Raw genomic sequence first — 16,603 nt, 5'->3', positions numbered from 1 at the left:
TTTAAAATATATAAAATATTTACCCTTATTATTAAAAAAATTACGAAAGTAAAACCAGATGAGATTGAAGGAAAACAAATCGCCAAACAAAGGCTTCAGCCCCTCCTGGTGTTGATAAACGGCATTACACCCAATAAATAAAAACCTCTGTTTCTTTCAATCACGTGACATCCATCTTCTCTCTCACTCTCTCCTCCAGATCCATTCTCTGATCTTTCTCTTTTCTTTCTCTACAGGAATGTGGTTTGATTCTTCAGGGTTTGGGGGGGGGGGGTGAGGAGGAGGAGCTGGGGGTCAGCGAGGAGGGGCTGGGGGTCAGGTTGTGGTGCGGCGCCCTCCGTTTATAGTGAGATTAGAGGTCGTCCTATCCCCTTTCGTTTCATTCAAATCATTTTCCCAAGATCGGGGAGAATCCCAGACTCCCGTTAAATCCTATTTACACGCTCAAATGCGCGGTTCATTCTCACAATAAGCTCACAGGTGTCTTAAATTAAAGGGTCACCCTTCACCTGATGAATGCTCATCATTCATGATGAGTCTCTTTGTCTTGCTGGCCCTTTCTTTTGTCTTCTCTTCCAGTCATTGGACGAGAGCTGAAACATCTTCAACCTTTTTGTTTTGGCTCGACCTGAATTTATCCCCAGGTGACCCCAAACTTTGGACTCTGACGAGCCCCGGATGTACTTTGTACCCACAGCGCCCCCCCTCTGTTGACTCCAGCCAGTCCAGCTGTGGCATCACTTTGAGCGCGATGAAGACGAGGAAGCGGCTCCTCCTCCTCCTCCTCGGGATGCTCGCCTGCTCCGCCGCCGCGGAGGCGATCGAGCCCATCAGCACCAGCATCGCGGTCGGCATGGCCGCGGCTCTCACCGGGTTTCTCGCCAGCTACCAGAACATCTTGTACTACTTCAACGAGTGCTGCCGCTCCGAGTGGATTTCGTTCAACCGGACCGGTAAAAGCTGCTGCCGGACCGTTACTCGGTTCTCTTCGCGCGGTAGCGAGCTAGCTTTAACGTTAGCCTCGTAAAGCTAGCCGGGGGGGGGGGGGGTTCTGTATCGATTTGTACAGTTTCAATCGATTTTAAACTTGTCACTCGTGTCGCGTTGAAGGTAGCAAAGTGTTTTGTCGCGCGTTGATGACGTATGAGGAAGTTCCCATTCGTAAAGGAGCTAGCTAGCATGCGCGCTAACGCGGTGCGGTTTTTGTTTTCTTTGTACACGTTTTGTGATTGTTTTAATGAATAAATTCCTTTAATGTTCAATGTTAAAGGATTTTCTGGAGTTTCGACGATGAAAGCTGCAAACAAATATCTGCTGCTGTACGTTTTAGCGTCAAACGGCGTCCTGATCGGCGCGTTCGATCCCTTCACGGCGACGTTTGTCTTTGGATTGGGCGCAACGCTCGGACGAACGATCTGGAATTACATGCATGAAAGTTGTGATCCGAGATGGATCGATTTCAATGCGACGGGTGAGAAACTCTTCGCGTTACCGTTTGGACCTTTTAACGGCTGGTCCCCAAAGCCTTGAAACTGCAGAGGATCTGAGTTCTGGAGCCGATTGGGTCGGTCTGTTATCTTTACCCGACTTGTCATTTCACCTCTGAAATAAATTCCTTTGTGCCATAAAAGCTGAAACCTCCTAAAAAAAACAGGAACACACCTATTTCCAAACGGTTTATTTCTGCACAGCTGTCCTTGGTTCAGTGTTCGCGTGGATCAGTTCGGTGCCTGTTGCAATGTTTGAACTCAACCCAAGAATAATTTCGATCAAAGATCCAGCGAGGGGTGTTTTTGTTGTAGTTTTTGATTGATGAATCATCCCCTTAGGCCTCGAAGCCGACCTGGAAAACAAGCTGTTCGGGCAACACATCGCCTCCCGCATCGTCCTGAAAGCGGTGAACGGATTCATGAGCAACGAGAACCCGAAGAAGCCCCTGGTGCTCTCGCTGCACGGCTGGACCGGCACCGGGAAGAACTTCGTCAGCCAGCTGATCGGCGAAAGCATCTACAGAGAGGGGATGGCCAGCAGCTTCGTTCACATTTTCACCTCTGAGCTTCACTTCCCTCATTCCGGGCAAATCGAAACCTACAAGGTACGAAGGGCAAAAGAGGAGGGGCCTGGATGCTTTTCATCTGAAACGCGCCGGCCTTTCATCTGACGCCAAATGAAATGCTGTTTCTCTCCAGGCGCAGCTGCAGCAGTGGATCAAAGGCAACGTCTCCAACTGCGCTCGCTCCATGTTCATCTTCGACGAGATGGACAAGATGCACCCCGGCCTGATCGACGGCATAAAGCCGTACCTGGACTACTACGACAAGCTGGATGGGATTTCCTACCGGAAGGCCATCTTCATCTTCCTCAGGTGAAGCGCGGAATCAGTGCCGCTATTTGAATGTAACCTTTATTGATGTTTGATTTCCCTTGCTGGTTTGAGCAAAAGTGAACTTTCGAGTTTGATGCAAATTATTTTGTTTTGCGAGATCCGTCCGGCGGCCACGATTGCAAATCCAAAAGCCAATCCTGAAATGTCGCCGCCTTCTCCTGATTTTCCTTCCAAGCAACGCCGGAGGAGAGAGGATCACACAGACGGCTCTGGATTTCTGGACCGCCGGGCGGAATCGCGAAGAGATGGAGCTCAGAGACCTGGAGACGGATTTGTCGCTGTCTGTGTTCAACAACAAGAAAAGTGAGAAACGAGTCGCTGCGAGAAACGGCTTTAATCTGCGGGATTAGTCTGACGGCATTTCTTCCTGCAGGCGGCTTGTGGCACACGAGCTTGATCGACAAGAACCTGGTGGACTTCTTCGTCCCGTTCCTGCCTCTGGAGTACCGGCACGTGGTCCAATGCGTCCTGGCCGAGATGAAAGCCCGAGGAAACACGTCGGGCATGAAAGTGGCCGACCAGGTGGCCAGAGACGTAATCTACTTCCCCAAATCGGAGAGGGTGTTCGCCGTCAAAGGCTGCAAGGGGATCGAGAGCAAGCTGGACTACTACACATAACGTCTGTCCTGTGAGCGGGACGCTTCCGTTGCTGTTTGCACTTTTTGTATGATAAAACTCTCAGCTTAATGATCGAAGAGAGGAAGCTGAGAGGAGGAAGGGTTCGGACCTTGTGGCCAAAATGAAGGATGGTCTCCGGTGTTGCAGCTGGTGAAACTCATGAAAGGATCTCGTCTCTGCGTCGCCCCGGGAGACGGTGTTGTCTCTCCCTCTGGAACTTCTAAACGGCCAGCTCGCGTCACCGTTGTGCGTTTCTCCTTTTTTAATGCATCATCTGCGGGTACGGAGCTCTGGAAACACACGCCTTAATTATTTTTAATTTCCCAATAGTTATTTTAGATCTACGGCGTTATTTCACTCGCCTGTCGTCTGTACATAAGAGTCTGTCAAACGTGGCTTGCCTTTCAAATATACTTTATAAAACTTTTGTGTATTAATTAACTAAAGACATTAGCACATATTTGTAATCTCCAAGTTTCACGTGCAAAATTGCCAAAAGATTCTCTTATGTGAAATAAACTGACAATTTTTCCGTATATATTTGTGCCTCGTGTTCTAATTCTGACTCTGGACACTGTATGAACGCTTGCTTTTTTCTTTTTAACCCAAACTTAATGTTTTTAACCAGAAAAATGCAGCATGGTGTTAAAACAATTTAAATACTCACCCAGTGATTAAACATAATTTATATTTCAAGAGGATTGAGTGTAAAGGAGGGGTTAAAAAGGGGTTAATAATAAGACGTGGTTACAGGATTTGCGTGTTGTACCTAGCATTGGTGGTTCAGTGGTAGAATTCTCGCCTGCCACGCGGGAGGCCCGGGTTCGATTCCCGGCCAATGCAAGTTCCCTTTTCTGCCTTACAAAAACGTAATTTTGAATCTACAATTTTTTTTCCCGCACTTTTTTCACACGCAAAACTTTGGTATCGCTGAATAAAATAACGTAAAAATAACGCAGATAACGCGTTGGCAATATAAGAAATCGTAGACCCGCCCTAACTTCTCAGTGCCTTTAAATTAGCTCACAGCGCCACCTATTGGTGCACAAAGACCATATATATATAACTTTTCGACTTCTAAAACAAAGCGTTTGTTCGCGATGGAGATATGCTGCTTTGTAAATGGCAGATATTTTTTGCATTTTCCCTGATTATGCAAAAACTACTATATCAATATATTTATTATCCCTGAGGAACAACGAGTCCCACGACATCAAATACAATGAGACAGTTAAGAACAAAAATAAATCAAGACTCAATCAGAACCAATGCAGGATTGTTACTAGATCTACGCTTGATGTAGTACTTCCCAAAAAATAGCAACAGATCACATGAAGGTCACGTTTATTTAAATCACTTTTAACACAGTAATCAGCCAATTCTCTTTTCCTGTGAGCATCCTTACGGTACAAAAATGGTTGCGAGGCGAAGTGCAGCGTCGGCGACTCCTCTGACTTGAAGGCCGCTGCTTGTTGCATCTTTGTGTTCATTGTTGTAGTGAACATTTCTCATGTTGGGTCAGAGTGATCAAGCACAGCTTGTATAAAAAGCTCAAGTGTTATACCAGCAGAACTGCGTTAATGCAGCCATCGTTCTCTGGGTTATTTGTGACCTGGGCGTATTTACCTGTGGGAAAAAAGTTACATCGTCACACGTAACACGAATACACACATCTGAAATGTGCCACAAACATTTATCCACATTAAGATTATTCAACTCTGCTATATCCAGTAATATTTCTGTGTATTCTTAAACGCTCAAACCGAAAACAGAAGCAGGACACACTAACGAAACCCTCTTATGGACACTCACCCCAGATAACCTTTCCTCCTTGCGTGACCAAGCCCAGCTCGCTGACGTTGACCTCTACGACAGTCCCTTTCGTGATGACGCCCAGGGCGGTGTAGAGGGGCGAAGACGGGTTCTTCTTCACGCCCAGGATGGGGAGGCAGAAAGTGGCCTTCAGCTCCGGATGCGTGACGTGAGCCTTCTTAAAACGCAAACCCTGAAGCAGAATGAAGCGGGGAGGTTTTAAAAACCAGAAGTGTGAACTTCAATATCAAATGCAAAGCAAATTCTAAAAAAAATGTTGATTGAAAATTGTTTAAAAGCTGTTTATTAAATGCGACACATGAAACGCGATCTCACCATCGGTCTGACGAAACGCTCATATTTCGGAGGTTTTCGGGTAAAGCCGTCGCCGACGAAGCAAACTTTGGTGACCATCCTCTTCCATGCCTTCTTCTGTCTCTTTCCCGTTTTTATGACTTTAAGCACTTCCGTCTCTCCTTGAGCGCGCACCTTCGGTAACGGCACCTCCCATTTTCCCTGGAGAAAACAGCAGATTCAATGAAGTTCGGCACGAATTGCCAGATGTTTTCTCCACACAGAACCTGGCGGGCAGCCGACACTTACTGCTTTCTCCTTCCTCTTCTGCTTGATCATATTGGAGAGGACCTTCGCGCGAGACTGTCCCTCTCTGTCCAACAGGTAGGCCGGCACAGCTCCCTCTGGGGTCTTATCGTCATTCCTCTGCTTGGTCTTTCTCTGTTCGTGCATTTTGATGCTGCAAAGACACAAGTAAAGAAACATTTCGCTCAAAGTTGCGATGGTTTGTTGCGCTTTAGAGACGAGGACGGCTGCTCCCTGAACAGACTCACGTCTTCTTCATCTGGATCTTCTCCGCATGTCTCTGTTTGTGGTACAGTTTGGCCTTCAGACCAATCAACTTCCTGGCTTTGTGAGACCGCGCATGAGCCTCGCGGCTCTCCTTCTTCCTTTTCCTTTCATGGTGGTCAAGACGGTAGCCGTGCCGCTTGCGGTGTAATTCGATGTGCTCGTTCTGAGGCTTTGAAAGAACAAGCAAACGTAACTCGTTATTCACGTTGATCACAAAGTAACAAGGACAATTATTTATAACTAATCATTTTGCCAAAGACAATGTTTCAAATCTATGCTAATTTAGGACATCTTGTTAAATAATTTTGATTGTTGTTTGAATGAAATTGCAATATGAAGTTGTCGCTTAGCAACCTGTCAAATCGTATATTTCACAGACGAATTAAAGATGAAAATACATTTTAACTGGAGGCCTAAAATCCATCCATTACTCGTGTAATCGGATGGAAAAAGCAAATGGCAGTAATGTCTATAAAAACAAATGAGAATATAACCTACACTAGATAAAATATGACATGTACGAATAGAAGCATCGCAACTTGAAATGATTTCATAAATTACGGTAGCGGTCAGCTAGCTAGAACTGACTTACTTATTACATCCTCTGTCTATAGTTAGCATGGTTAGAAAAGTAAACACACGAGCCGTGAACAGCACGTCACAGCGCCACATGTGAACTACAGCTAACTCTAGCACGATATGCTAACATGCTAAAGTGTCCACTAAAGTCGATCACTGCTGCTAGAAAGGCGCGTCTTCTTACCATCTCGCGTGTAAGGAGTCAAACGTTACAGAAGAAACGTCTCGGGCGGAGAGACTCCGAGAAGATGATCCTATTTTCCGTTTTCACTCGAGGCTGGGGTCGTTCTGATGTTATTTCCCCCCCGAAGCCGACGCTTAGAGGAAGTACGTCATCCTGACGCAGAGGGTTGTCCGTCGGTTAAATGGGGACGGCTTCTACATCACAAAACTTATCCGTGACAGTGGACCAATTTAAACACAAAATAAGTTATTTTACGTCACATAAATCGACACAATCTTGGATAGAGGATTATATGTATGCATAGTTAAAACTTTACATTTGTAGGTTTTGACGGAAACTAAAGATTTAAGGAAATGTTCGTGCCAGGAACCAAACCACGCAACGCTTTGTTTCCTAACGATGCCTTTTGGAGTGGCACATTAACACAGTGTGACATTTGACAACACGGGGACTGTAGGATTTTAGTAGGCTTTTTTAGTGTTTTAATTTGGAGCATCTTTACGTGTATCTCCTGGTGTTGCCTTCAAGGTTCCGCTGATTTAATCGCCATGTTTTCAGACGGACGTTGTTGCGTCTTCTCTTGACTGTGACGCCGCTCCATGGCGATGCTTCGGAGCGTTAGCAGACATTGAGCGTGTGCATTGAGGGTAGAGCCCTGCAGCAGACTCTAAGCAGGATGATTTGGGTAAGACATTATCCGCCATGCTAAGCGATGAGTCGCGTCCATCACACTGACTTCCTGTCGTTCGCAGGGGAGGCATTTATTTTCCGCCGGGCGCCATTGCTACAGGCGTCATGCAAACAGACGCTACAGCTTTCTCCCAGGTGCGTTCTATTTAATTAGATTTCTTCCGAAGGGTGGAGAATCGCTCTGCTCTGCTCTTCTCTTCAGTAAGAGCATTGACGGCATCGCATCTTTGCCGACGCAGGATGATCCTTTCATCCTTTCATCCTTTGCGTTTCTTCTCACAGATGATGTGAAGTCGTTGCGGAGCGTGGCCAATCCGGACATATCCAAGTAAGGAGCCGCGCCTCCGTTCCTCTGATTCATCCGTATTCCCGGGGTTCTGCGTGTGAAACCTGCGCTCTGTGCAGGATCCGAAACATCGGCATCATGGCCCACATCGACGCAGGAAAGACGACAACCACCGAACGGATGCTTTATTACTCCGGCTACACCCGAGCGCTCGGAGGTGCGTCGCGCAGCGGTAAACCTTTATCTATACCTACAAAGTCGTTTATCTGTGCGGTTTTGGCTGCTTTCAGACGTGGACGACGGCGATACGGTCACAGATTACATGGCTCAGGAGCGGGAGCGTGGCATCACCATTCAGTCGGCAGCAGTCACGTTCGATTGGAGAAGTTACAGAATAAACCTCATCGACACCCCAGGTAGGAACGGCGTCCTCGCCGGACACGCCCCATCGGTGGAGGGAGGAGCCAAGCAGCTACGACTGTGTGTGATTTGCAGGACACGTCGACTTCACTCTGGAGGTCGAGCGGGCGCTGCGCGTTCTCGACGGAGCCGTCGCCGTTTTCGACGCGTCCGCCGGAGTCGAGGTGAGACTTTCGGGCCTTTTGCTCATTCCGACGGTGAGATTTTGTGCATCCTGAACTCAAACGTCTGCGTTGCCTTGGAAACGTCGACAGGCTCAGACGCTGACTGTGTGGCGACAAGCAGAGAAGCATCTTGTCCCCTGCGTTTGCTTCCTCAATAAAATGGATAAGCCGGCAGCAAAGTGAGTCCTGAAACATCCTCGCGCATATTTATTGCATTTAAGAAAAAAAATATCTTGAATAAAAATCTCTTTTTTTTTTCACCCAGCTTAAGTTTTTCCATTGAGAGCATCAGACAGAAGTTGAAATGCAACCCGGTTCTCTTGCAGGTAGGAGTTCAGAAAAACAGAGGATAACTAGCAAAGCACCCGGAGAGCACAGACCTCCGCCAAGCATCTCAAAAATAATGGCCCGACATTTGTTTGATCTATATTTTTAGATTCCTTAACCGTGAAAACAAACCTTTAACAATTGGACGACGCTTGTTAGAAATCTCTGTCTCTAATATTAAGTGGTACAGGAGGCCCAAACCCAAAGTGCACTCCCATTTTCATTAGGGCAAATCTAAAAATATAGGTTAGTTTATCCAGTACATTCACATTCCAACTGTGTCCTCCCGCTTCTTAGGTTCCTGTCGGCAGTGGAAAAAGCTTCTCGGGCGTGGTCGACTTGCTAACCCGCCAGAAGCTGACGTGGGAAGAGGGATCCCCGGGATTGTTCGGGGGCGACGGACGAGCCTTCGAGAGCAAACCTCTGGACCAGCTGGACGAGCCGGAGCTCCTGCAGGAGGTCGACGAGGCGAGGGCCGCGCTGATCGAGCAGGTTTCTGACACGCACGTTCGGATCTGCGGTCCGAAGACGTTCCGAGTCGTCCTCTTCAGTTGATGATTCTATTCCCGGAAGCGCAGGTCGCCGATTTGGACGACGAGTTTGCCGAAGTGCTGCTGACTGATTTCAGCGACAGCTTTAGCGCCGTCCCGGCGGTCGAAGTGAGTGCCGCGCCAGCACGGTGCCACGACGGCGCGACGTAAAGGCGTGAACACTGCGCCCGTGTGTGTGTGTGTGTGTGTGTCCCCCCCCCCCCCCAGCTGCAGGCGGCGGTGCGGCGGGTGACTCTGGCCCGTAAAGCCGTTCCGGTTCTCTGCGGAAGCTCTCTGAGGAACAAAGGCGTTCAGCCTCTCCTGGATGCCGTCACCGCCTACCTGCCCGCCCCCGACGAACGGCGCCAAGACCTGGTGTGAGTGGATTCATTTTCCTTTGTGTCGTTTTTAGATTTGTTTTTCCAAAAGAAAGCAAAACGCTCCTGAAAATAAACTCCGCCTCTTTGTCCTGAATTCACCGTTTTTCCAACCGCCCCGCAGGCGCTGGTACAACGGTGACCTTTGTGCGCTGGCCTTCAAGGTCGTCCACGACAAGCAGCGCGGTCCTCTGGTGTTCCTCAGGGTTTACTCCGGCACCCTGAAGCCACAGGCCGCCGTCCACAACATCAACAGGGACGCCACGTATGTCGCCCCGGCGTGAGCTCCGACCTGCCGGCCAGCCATGAGAACGCCGCGTCTAAGTCTGCTCCGTCCGTGTCGTGTGCAGTCAGAGGATCAGCCGGCTGCTGGTTCCGTTCGCCGACCAGCACGTGGAAATCCCCTCGATCACGGCGGGAAACATCGCGCTGACCGTGGGACTGAAGCAGGTGGAGCGTCACGCAGCGTCTTCCTCGTGAAGTTCGCCTCCAGAATGAACGTTCGTTCGAGTTTTTTTCCCATTTTCTCAGACCGTCACCGGGGACACGATCGTTTCATCGAAGGCTTCCGCCGAAGCTGCGGCCCGATTGGCCCGGAGTGACGGCGGGTCGGGGCGGAACGCCAGCGTGGTCCTCTCGGGGGTCGAGGTCCCTGCTCCGGTTTTCTTCTGCACCATAGAACCGCCTACTATGGCCAAGCAGGCCGGTACGCGACACTGGTCGTCGCTTCGGTCCAGCCGGCTTGGAGGACTTTTTAAATCCTTTTGATTTTTTTCCTGATAGATCTGGAGAAGGCGCTCAGCTGCCTCCAGAGGGAAGACCCCAGCCTCACAGTCAGGGTCGACCCGGAGTCCGGCCAGGTAACGGCGCCGCACTCAGACGGCACTTCCTGTGTTTGCGGCGAGTAAAGGTTCCGCGTCTCTTTGCGCTTCAGACGATTTTGTGCGGGATGGGAGAGCTGCACATCGAGATCATCCACGATCGAATCAGAAGAGAGTACGGCATCGAGACTCACCTCGGACCTCTGCAGGTGGCTTACAGGGAGAGCGTCCTCCGCGGGGCCTCCGCTTCAGGTCCGGCTCGGCTTTCTGGCTGAAGTGGGGTAGAATTCCCAGCTCCGCCCCTTTTACAGCGAATAATCCTTCCGTCTTGTGCCGTAGATACTCTGGACCGCACCGTCGGGGACAGGCGACATGTAGCGACGGTGGAACTGGCTGTAGGGCCGGCGGAAATCTTCTCCGCCGTCGCTTCGTGCAAATTCACTTTCACGGAGGAGCTGGAGGGGCAGCTGTCGGCCGAAATGAAACAGGCCGTGGAGAACGGCGTGGGCAGCGCGTCGCTTCAAGGTATCACTCACGGAAACCCGTTAGGGCGGCGACCCGGCGACCGGGAGCGCTGAACGCCGGCCTGCTTCCTCCCTCAGGGCCAGTGATTGGTTATCCTTTACTGGGCGTGTCCACACTGATCCGGAATGTCGCCGCCGAGCCAGGAACATCTCCCACCATGGTGTCTGCCTGCGTGTCGCGCTGCATGCTAAAGGTAGGCGTGGCTTCCCCGGTTGGTTTCTAACTACTGGAAACACGCGCACGCACGCACACACACGCACACACACACACCTCCGTGCCTCTTTGGACGCAGGCGCTGAGGCGTGCAGGCGGCCTGATCCTGGAGCCGCTGATGTCTCTGGAGGTGACCATGGAGGAGCAGCAGCTCGGCGCCGTGCTTGGCGACTTGGCTCAAAGACGCGGCTTCGTCAGGGATATTCAGAGTCGCCACGGCAACAAGGTTCTGCTCGCCAGCGTGCCGCTGGCCGAGATGATGGTGAGAGCGAACCGATCAGTTCCTCCTGGCTCGCCCTGGAAACGCTTTAGCATTCACACCCGTCTCCTTCTGAAGGGCTATTCCACCGTCCTGCGAACTCTGACCTCGGGCAACGCCACCTTCACCCTGGAGCTGGACACCTATGAGGCCATGACCCGCCAGGACCAGAACAGCCTCCTTAAGAGCCTGTCTGGTCTGCCGTGATCCGGTTCTGCTTGGGACCGGCAGCTTCCCGCCTCAGGAAGCGGTTTCCAGGACTCTGAGACTGGACCAATGAGCTTGGCCGGAACAAACAGATGAAATCCAGCAACGCTTCCGATCCGGCTTTGGTATTCCGTAAACCTTGTTTTCGTTGTAAAAACCAGAAAAGCAACTAAAGAGGAATTGTTTTTATTTATTCATATGTATAAACATTTAAGAAACAGAGTGCATTCACGGAATTGGGTTAAAAAGTGTGTGCCAAAATCGCGGCACTTGTGCAAAGGCACCGATTTGTGTGCAGAAACTTGTTTCATGTTGCAGCGAGAAAAATTCCAAGGTTGTGAAACTGCGAATCCATCGATCCTGATTGTTGCTCCCACCCTGGAGCCATTTTGCTTGATTGCACTTAAAAAAAATCTCTCCCAACGGTTTTGATCAGATTTGAGATGTAGATTCCATCTTGAGGAACTCCTCCCACCTCCAGCGTTCCTTGTTCTCAGGCTCCCCTGAACTCTTTGGGACAGTAGCTGCTGAACAGCGGCTCGGCTGCAATCCCGCGCCTTAGATATGAAAAGAGTGTGTGGGGGGGGGGGGGTGTTTTATTTTAAACAATCGTACCCGACGGGTGTTCTTCAGGTGATGGGAAAACGTGCTTCCGATGCTTACCCCACCATGCGGCAGCGGTGCGCCGACAGTCTGTCGAAGGCGTCGTCCGGGTCCGTGACGTCCACGGCGCTCCACAGCCGCTCCGCCACGGCGCTGGCGCGAGGCCTGGGAGCGGATCAGCCGGGGAGGGGGAGAGTCAAGTCATGTGACGTGTCAAAGTTCACGATAGGTGGATAGATGGAATGTAATCACAGTACCAGAGTCTGGGCGTCAGGTTGGTGCCGTCCACATATTCCCCCCACATGCAGGCTTCGCCGCCAACCACGAGCTTCTTCTGCTGCGCGGTTCCTGTTTTTACACGGACGTTTGATCAGACGACGCGGACGAAGACTTGAGATGATTGAAGATTCAATGAACCGATTGCATTGGTGAAATATTAAGCTGTTCGTTCAACAGGCTCACACACATCTGCACAGAAGGGACCGATCCGGGTCAAAGGTCGCCGCAGATAATCAAAAGTCAGACCAACAACGCGAGGAAACTAGAAAAGCACTCGGAGCGCAGACCTCCGCCGAGCACCTCGGTCTCCCAATACCAAAGATTGTCGTCCATAAACATCGGTCAAATAATCAATGATCCAGAATCTTTCCGGATCATCGCCAAAATCTAATCCACACAGAGTCCCAACATTTCCTGAAAATGGCATCAAGATCCGTCTAACTTTTTCAGTTATGTTGCAAAACAGACGGACCAAACGCCGGCAGAAAACACAACCTCATCGGCGTAGGTACAAATAGAATCTCGTGCCAGCCAAGATAAAAGAAATATATACACACAACAGCAAATCAGCATTCCCAGTGCCATGCAAGCAATCATGTAGACAAACCATTAAAGTCCTGCGGGTCGGCCTTGTAATGGGCTAACCAGTCCTGGCCGGTGGAGATACGGTTCAGGTACCACGGACTGGACAGAAGGGCCTTCAAACCTGCTGCTGTCACTTTAGCCATCTCATTCTTGAATTCCTCCGGGTTTCCCTTCCAAGCATGGATAATCGTGTCTGGTTTCATCTACACAGCAGAGGCATGCGAGTGTAAGCAAGTGAGTAACTGGGGTGAGCCGGCCCGTTCTCACTGTTCCTGACTTGGTTTTTTCCCCAACATTTCATAGAAGCGTTTGGGAATCTGAAAAGCAAAATTTGCAGGCGAGTTGCTCGTTCAACTGGAAACAATCAACGGCACTTAATGGCCTGTAGGTGGCGCTGTCACGGTTGTGAGTAACTGCAGAAAGCGCTCTCAATATATATATATATACACATGTTCTTTTTACTTAAAGTCATCTGTATGTGTTCCTCCACCCTCAAGGTCATAAAGGTCACCTCCCTCTGTTAGCCGACCCTCCAGCCTCGTCACAACTGTGCAGCATTGACATGTAAGCCTGTTGAGCTCAACCCAAAATTCAATGTGATTTTTCTTTTTTTTTAAATAAGTGTGCCAAAAGGCACAGGGTTAAAGCACCAATTTTTTTTTATTTAAATGGATTAATGGGAAGAAGCCATTTGATTAAAAACTGACCATTGAAGTTGAGCGGCTCAACCTTGTAGTACTTTTGCCAGTCCTGTCCATAGCTAATGTAATCTAGGTACCAGGGGGCGGAGAGCACGGTGGTGTACCCCGCCGACGTCACATTGCCCAGCTCCTCGTTAGTGCCGCCGCCGATCCACACGTGAACTATGGTATCTGGTTTTAGCTGGAACCGTTAGAGACCAAGAGAATAGGTTGACATATCGGGAAACATCTTCACTTGCTTTCTAGTTTACCACCGCTAAAAGGTCCGTGTTTGTGTGTGTGAACACCGATTGGTGGAATCGTGTAACTAGGCTATATAAGATGGTTATAGAGCTAAGCTATCAATAAGGGGATGACACCTTAGCAGTCAGGTATGACGGTGGCATTGATCTCGCCGTTCCGACAGGAAAGCAAATTAGCTTATTCCTCAAAATGTCAAACTATTCCCTTGAAAAGAGAATAAAAACATGAGACCAAGAAGTGGTAAACGAAGCAGAAGAAATAGTCCATTTAACCCGTTAGCACGTCCCACATCTTTAAGGCCAACACTGAAATAACTTTATTGACAACATGTCTGAAGTTACCTTAACACCGTTGTCAAAGACCTCCTGCCAGATTACGTAACCTTTTTTCAAGGAGGAGACGATATCCAAGAGCCTGAGATTCCATAAAGGCAAAATAAAAATGTTATTTTAAATGCAATTCTCCTTTTTCTTTCCTCCACTTACCGCAAACACCACGAAGGACACACGAAAGAACAACACACCTCTGGATGTAATAGGACTCCAGCTTGCTGTAGTCCTGTCCGAAGCCTTGCTTAACCATAAACTTCTGGATGTCCGGGTTAGACTTCCTGCGGGGCAAGTCAGCAGCGGCATTAAGATCTTCCAACGCTGCATCGGGAGAAGACGTTTCCGGACACGGCCTCACCAGCAGGTGAAGTCCACCTCGTCACCCCCCAGGTGGATGTAGGCATCCGGGAACACCTCGCTGATCTCCTTGAAGAACGTCGTCATGAAGTCGTATGTGGAGTTCAGGATGGGGTTCACCGGTCCGTAGGTGCCGGAGGGCGTGGCGCCGGAGTAACAGGGCGTGAGCAGATCCGGTTGGCCTGAGAGGGAACGGAAGGGAGACGCTCGTCTTTAAACATCAGACGTATCTGTGAGGAATGCTTCCAGCGGCTTTTTAAAAGACTGACCTTTGCCCCAAGACTGCGTGTGTCCCGGCGTGTCGAACTCCGGGAGGACGCGGATGCCTCTCAGACGGGCGAACTCGATCACCAGCTTCACCTCGCCCGGCGTGTACACGTGCGTGTAGGGATGATACGCTCCCTGCGAACGAGACGACGACAACGACAAGGACTGTAGCGGCGTCGGCGTCTCGGCGTGAACGGCGCCCGGCGTTCCGTTCCACTGACCTTCCGACTCAGCTCCGGGAACGTTCTGCTCATGTAAGGGAAGGATGTATCATCCACAATGTGCCAGTGGAAAACGTTGAACTTGTTCATCGCCATCGCTTCCTGTTTGCACGGAGCAAAACAACAACAACAACAACAAACGATTAGCTAAAAGCCGAATTAAAGACGGGGAATGAACGCCATCTTATTGTCGGACCAGAGTGGTGAGGATGGAGCGGACGGGCAGGAAGTGCCGAGAGGTGTCCAGCAAGACGCCTCGATACGCGAACCTGGGGAAGTCTTGGATTATCGTCTCGTTGATGCATTTCTGTAGAAGAGACGGAAACTTAAAATCATCCCGAGACGTTAAATATTAAATATCCTCCGCCTGGATGAAACGGGAACCGGCGGTCTCTTACGATTCCAGATTCGTCTTCACGCACCAACTGGCTGAACGTTTCCAGACCTACGAAACGATAGAAATTAACGAAACAAACACTTCGTCGTGTTCGGGGGGGAACGTGCACGCACACACACACACACACACACACACACACACACGCACGCACACACGAGTAGAAAGAGACGCTTTCCGGTATGTTGTAAAAACACCTCGTAAACAGACAACACAAAAGACGAGCGCGGTAGAAAAATCGAACAGTCACGGGTCACACAGGTTGAAAGTCGACACCCCCCCCCCACACACACACACACACACACACCCACACCTGGAACGTCCAAAATATGCACGTCCCTGTATGGAGGTTCCAGCGGAACAGGTTCGTCCGGGATTACGCATTTTTCAAGTGAAGTGTTTTCAATTTGAGATGTGTGGAGCGGAGATCGTCCTACCGTGAAGGGCCCCCCAGACCGTCGCCGCTTTGAGGACGGCGTTCGGCAGACTCACAAAAAGTTCATCTGTGGACACAAACGGCGACAAATTCAAACCCTCAGAGCAAAAAGTAGATTCCATTTTTACTTTTTAGGAAGATTTGATTTTAAAGTTGTCCCCTTCACCCCAGGTTGTTGTATTCCTTTGAACCCCCCCCCCCCCCCCTTGAAAGATGACTCACATGACTCGTCGGACGTCACCGTCGGGTAACCGTCGCATTCTGGGTCAGGTGACGAGATCCACACCTGCAGCTCGGTCAGCACCGGGGATCCGGTTGTCCTGGCGTGCTTTCCAACGTCGCTGCCAAACATGTGTAGATAACACCTGTCCGAAGAGAAAGGCGCCGTTTTTTATTTGCGGGTCCCTGAACGCAACACCGAACGGAACGGTCTTACCTCCGGTACGCGTCCTGCAGGATGCTGCAGTCCGAACGGGCGGAAGACTCCTCGGCGTCGACGATCGCGAAGCCGCCGCCGCTCAGCTGGAACGTGTCGGTGCTTAACTTCATGTGCTGCGGGAGGGGCCACGGGGAGCCGAACCGGGACGGCTGGGGGGGGCGCCGAATGTCGACCTCCCCCGCGTCACAGTACAGATTGTGGTGCAGCCTGACGGCGTGGCACAGCGGCACGAACAGCACGGCCCACCGGAGAAACGCGACCATGGCGACGGGAGACGCAGATCAGACGACTCGGTTAACGGGAACAGTCAGTTTTTATATCGGAAAGGGTGGGCGGGACTTCCTGTGCTCGGAAACCAATCCCGTTCAGAGATACACACCAAGAGTCACGTGAATGCGACATTCGGGTATGACTTTTGATTGGTTAAAGTCCGCGTCACCTGTGCGTCAGGTGACAATAGATAGTTATGGCGGAGGCAGAGAGG

The 16,603-nt window shown here is 50.3% G+C and overlaps 4 protein-coding genes and 1 non-coding gene across 6 annotated transcripts; 3 read left to right on the top strand and 2 right to left on the bottom strand.

The window, feature by feature from the left end:
• The first annotated feature begins 751 nt into the window (after positions 1 to 751).
• On the top strand, positions 752 to 3,531 carry tor1 (torsin family 1). The gene is made up of 5 exons (XM_068752892.1): positions 752 to 953; positions 1,830 to 2,095; positions 2,190 to 2,365; positions 2,562 to 2,689; positions 2,760 to 3,531. Exons 1-5 carry the CDS (start codon positions 752 to 754, stop codon positions 3,002 to 3,004), a joined length of 1,017 nt encoding a protein of 338 aa, XP_068608993.1. The 3' UTR covers positions 3,005 to 3,531.
• A 245-nt stretch (positions 3,532 to 3,776) lies between these two features.
• Positions 3,777 to 3,847, top strand: trnag-gcc (transfer RNA glycine (anticodon GCC)). Its single transcript has one exon. It is a non-coding gene; the product is annotated as a tRNA-Gly (tRNA).
• Positions 3,848 to 4,331: 484 nt separating this feature from the next.
• On the bottom strand, positions 4,332 to 6,586 carry nsa2 (NSA2 ribosome biogenesis homolog (S. cerevisiae)). Its single transcript, XM_068752801.1, has 6 exons — positions 6,447 to 6,586; positions 5,665 to 5,852; positions 5,420 to 5,570; positions 5,153 to 5,332; positions 4,817 to 5,009; positions 4,332 to 4,630 (listed from the first exon to the last, which is right to left on the bottom strand). The coding sequence occupies exons 1-6, from the start codon at positions 6,447 to 6,449 to the stop codon at positions 4,563 to 4,565; spliced, it is 783 nt and encodes a 260-aa protein (XP_068608902.1). The 5' UTR covers positions 6,450 to 6,586; the 3' UTR covers positions 4,332 to 4,562.
• Positions 6,587 to 7,122: 536 nt separating this feature from the next.
• On the top strand, positions 7,123 to 11,420 carry gfm2 (GTP dependent ribosome recycling factor mitochondrial 2). The gene is made up of 20 exons (XM_068753146.1): positions 7,123 to 7,131; positions 7,199 to 7,271; positions 7,419 to 7,464; positions 7,542 to 7,639; positions 7,713 to 7,838; positions 7,918 to 8,006; positions 8,097 to 8,185; positions 8,272 to 8,332; positions 8,631 to 8,825; positions 8,912 to 8,992; positions 9,092 to 9,240; positions 9,365 to 9,505; positions 9,591 to 9,690; positions 9,772 to 9,946; positions 10,024 to 10,100; positions 10,175 to 10,313; positions 10,401 to 10,586; positions 10,664 to 10,779; positions 10,879 to 11,061; positions 11,137 to 11,420. The coding sequence occupies exons 1-20, from the start codon at positions 7,123 to 7,125 to the stop codon at positions 11,263 to 11,265; spliced, it is 2,262 nt and encodes a 753-aa protein (XP_068609247.1). The 3' UTR covers positions 11,266 to 11,420.
• Positions 11,421 to 11,435: 15 nt separating this feature from the next.
• Positions 11,436 to 16,400, bottom strand: hexb (hexosaminidase B (beta polypeptide)). 2 transcript variants are annotated; one of them, XM_068753083.1, is made up of 14 exons: positions 16,117 to 16,400; positions 15,903 to 16,045; positions 15,682 to 15,747; positions 15,249 to 15,295; positions 15,047 to 15,157; positions 14,851 to 14,952; positions 14,632 to 14,764; positions 14,364 to 14,544; positions 14,200 to 14,286; positions 14,018 to 14,090; positions 13,440 to 13,614; positions 12,126 to 12,216; positions 11,929 to 12,033; positions 11,436 to 11,822 (listed from the first exon to the last, which is right to left on the bottom strand). In XM_068753083.1, exons 1-14 carry the CDS (start codon positions 16,380 to 16,382, stop codon positions 11,759 to 11,761), a joined length of 1,644 nt encoding a protein of 547 aa, XP_068609184.1. In that variant the 5' UTR covers positions 16,383 to 16,400; the 3' UTR covers positions 11,436 to 11,758. The 2 variants fall into 2 exon arrangements, with proteins under 2 accessions (XP_068609184.1, XP_068609183.1); XM_068753082.1 differs by lacking the exon at positions 13,440 to 13,614 and adding an exon at positions 12,755 to 12,935.
• Between the last annotated feature and the right edge of the window lie 203 nt (positions 16,401 to 16,603).

Source organism: Brachionichthys hirsutus, chromosome 19 (assembly GCF_040956055.1).
Source record: "Brachionichthys hirsutus isolate HB-005 chromosome 19, CSIRO-AGI_Bhir_v1, whole genome shotgun sequence".
NCBI classification, from domain to species: Eukaryota; Metazoa; Chordata; class Actinopteri; order Lophiiformes; family Brachionichthyidae; genus Brachionichthys; species Brachionichthys hirsutus.
Note: the sequence above shows the minus strand (reverse complement) of the source record. Positions and strands in the feature narration are given on the sequence as shown.